The sequence below is a fragment of the Hakea prostrata genome, chromosome 4, assembly GCF_041222555.1.
Source record: "Hakea prostrata isolate BN-2017 chromosome 4, UWA_Hpros_2, whole genome shotgun sequence".
Lineage (NCBI taxonomy): Eukaryota > Viridiplantae > Streptophyta > Magnoliopsida > Proteales > Proteaceae > Hakea > Hakea prostrata.
Window position 1 is genome coordinate 44,976,819 of NC_142603.1, and position 2,454 is coordinate 44,979,272.

The 2,454-nt window shown below is 38.0% G+C and overlaps 1 protein-coding gene across 1 annotated transcript; it reads right to left on the reverse strand.

Moving 5' to 3' along the window:
• Nucleotides 1-1,726: 1,726 nt before the first annotated feature.
• Nucleotides 1,727-2,221, reverse strand: LOC149019084 (zinc finger A20 and AN1 domain-containing stress-associated protein 7-like). The gene has a single exon (XM_089154047.1). The coding sequence runs from the start codon at nt 2,219-2,221 to the stop codon at nt 1,727-1,729; it is 495 nt and encodes a 164-aa protein (XP_089010173.1).
• Nucleotides 2,222-2,454: the final 233 nt, after the last annotated feature.

Sequence of the window (2,454 nt, forward strand, 5' to 3'; positions counted from 1 at the left end):
CTATTCTTTCTTCCTATGTTAAGCATAAATGGATTTGGGACCGTACAAAAACAGGGGTCTTTATCCTAGATCAGCATATCATGTAGAGCTAACATCTTCTGTTGGGCCTGGAAATAATGGTTCATGCTCAAATCACTCCCTCTAAAAGGAAATCTAGAAAATAAACAAATTATCCAAGGTATCTCCTATGGATAGCTGGGCATGAAGCAATAGCCACAAGAAAAGCATTGCATGGTAGGAAAGCCTTAGTTACCCCATGTATTTGGTGAGGGATGGCTGCAAATGAAACAATAGTACATGTTTTATTCCATTGTGCCCATGCTAAATTGTGTTGGAGAGCCTCACCGTTGTGGCTTAACAGTAGTCTTTTTACAGGTTCTACCATACTGGAGTAGCAATAGCCACAAGCAAATCATTGCATGGTAGGAAGAGTTCAGTTACCCCTATTCTTTCTTTAAATCTTACTTTCAAGAAACGTGTGAAACAAACACTCTCTTCACCTATTTTCCTTCCACTCCCTAATGAAGCGTTGTTGAGGAATCTGCAAATACACTTGATCTTACAATTCTTCTTGAGAGCTGAAACGTACCAAAGGTACTTTCTTTAAGGTATTTAGACACCCTGATTTGTGCAATACAGGTTCTACAGTGTCTTCACCCCAAGATCAGTCAGCTCAACCTTTAAGGTTGCACTCCAAAAAGGTTACTTAAGGTGTATCAAGTAATGAACAACAACAGGGAGAGAGAGAAAGAAAGAGGAGGAGGAAATATACAGAATGAATACCAAAATGGGTGAAAGGGTAAGCTCACCTCTCTTTGTGAGGGTACCTTTCAGCTCAACTCCCTTCAAAGAAGTATCTATCCAGTTGACCTCCATGTAAGAGAGTATCTCTCTAATGGCATCTCCACGTATTCACCTAGCAGTGGGCTCTCCAGAATAGGGCCCATGATAAAATGGGCCTTCCGGATCAAAGCCCACGACCCCCCAAGTCTCAAGTCATATAGATTTATTAATATTATATATATATCTATATAATCATGGTAGAGTCACAACAAGATTCAAGCTCAGTTCGTGTCGCCCAAATTAATAATACATGGGCCCTTACTATATATAAACCATATAATCAAATCCTCTCAACCCGATGTGGGACTAAATAAAACCATGGATAAAAGACACGATTAAAACATATATTTATATAAAATAACATTAATAAGTTTTAAACATATTTACAACAATCCCAAAACAAGGCCCCCTAGAACGTCTTTGAAGGAGACTGGTGTTTACGATGCTGCCAGAATTTCCAAGAAGATCATGTGCTTGACTCTGCTCTTGTAGATTTTATCTCATAGTTAAGTTTTAGGTTATTATAATTTAGATGATTGTTTTAGTCTATAATTACCAGACCTTAGAAGTATGTACTATTCTTCAAAAATGCTTGAAATGTCCGTGACAAAAAAAGGACCTACGTTACGCCTGATATTATATTCCATCATGCATTGGCCATGATTTTCTCAAATGTATCAATGAAATCCCATAAAGCAGATTTAAGAATTCCTTTGAATTCAAATAAATTCAAATCACTATGATTACCATGTACAAATTACAAATCTATGTTTCCTACTTCAAAGAAACTCTTTCAATGGTTTTCTAATTCTAATTGATGAATCAAATCCACCACTGCAAGTAAAGAAGACTGAGATTGAACAAAAAATAAACTAGAGAAAACTCATATCCTCTGAATCTTGTTAGGCTTCACCAATGGATTAGCCATAACAATAGCTTCCTGACCCTCAGCCTTGTAGTCGAAGTCACAATCATGCATCTCAGGGTACCTATGCTTTGAGCAAAAAGTATTTCCGCACTTGCAACTGAACCCTAACAACCCTACTTTCTTAGTGCAACTCATACACCTGTTCTTCCTCTTAGCCTCCGGAGATGAATCAACAGCATCTGCAACAACTGTAGGCTTATCTTCAAGAGGACCTCCAGAAGCCAATGAGGGGATAGACAGTTGTTGTGATTCTTTATGCTGCAGTTGCAGAGTCTTTGAAGCTGTTGCAGTGGAGGGTTTGGATTTTTGTAGACAGAAGTCCTTGTAGCACTTCGAACACAGGTTATGAGTTGTTGCATTGCCGTAGAAACCACACCCGTTTATGCAGCGAGGAGGGCTTTCAGGAACTTTCAATTCTACCTCTTGGTTTACTCTACCTTCGGAACTCATCTTCTTTTACTCTTCCTTTGATCTCGTGATGAAGCAATTAGAGAACTAGAAGATAGCAGACACTAGTATTCCAGTAATCGTTTTGGCTTAAAGGGTGGGGCTGGACACGCATATATAGAAGGCAGAGAGGTCGCTTAACGTTCCTATTCAGATTTTGATTCTATATATACGAAAATTAGTAACTAGATTTATCAAAAAAAAAAAAAAAAGAAAAAGAAAATTACTAAGTAGAT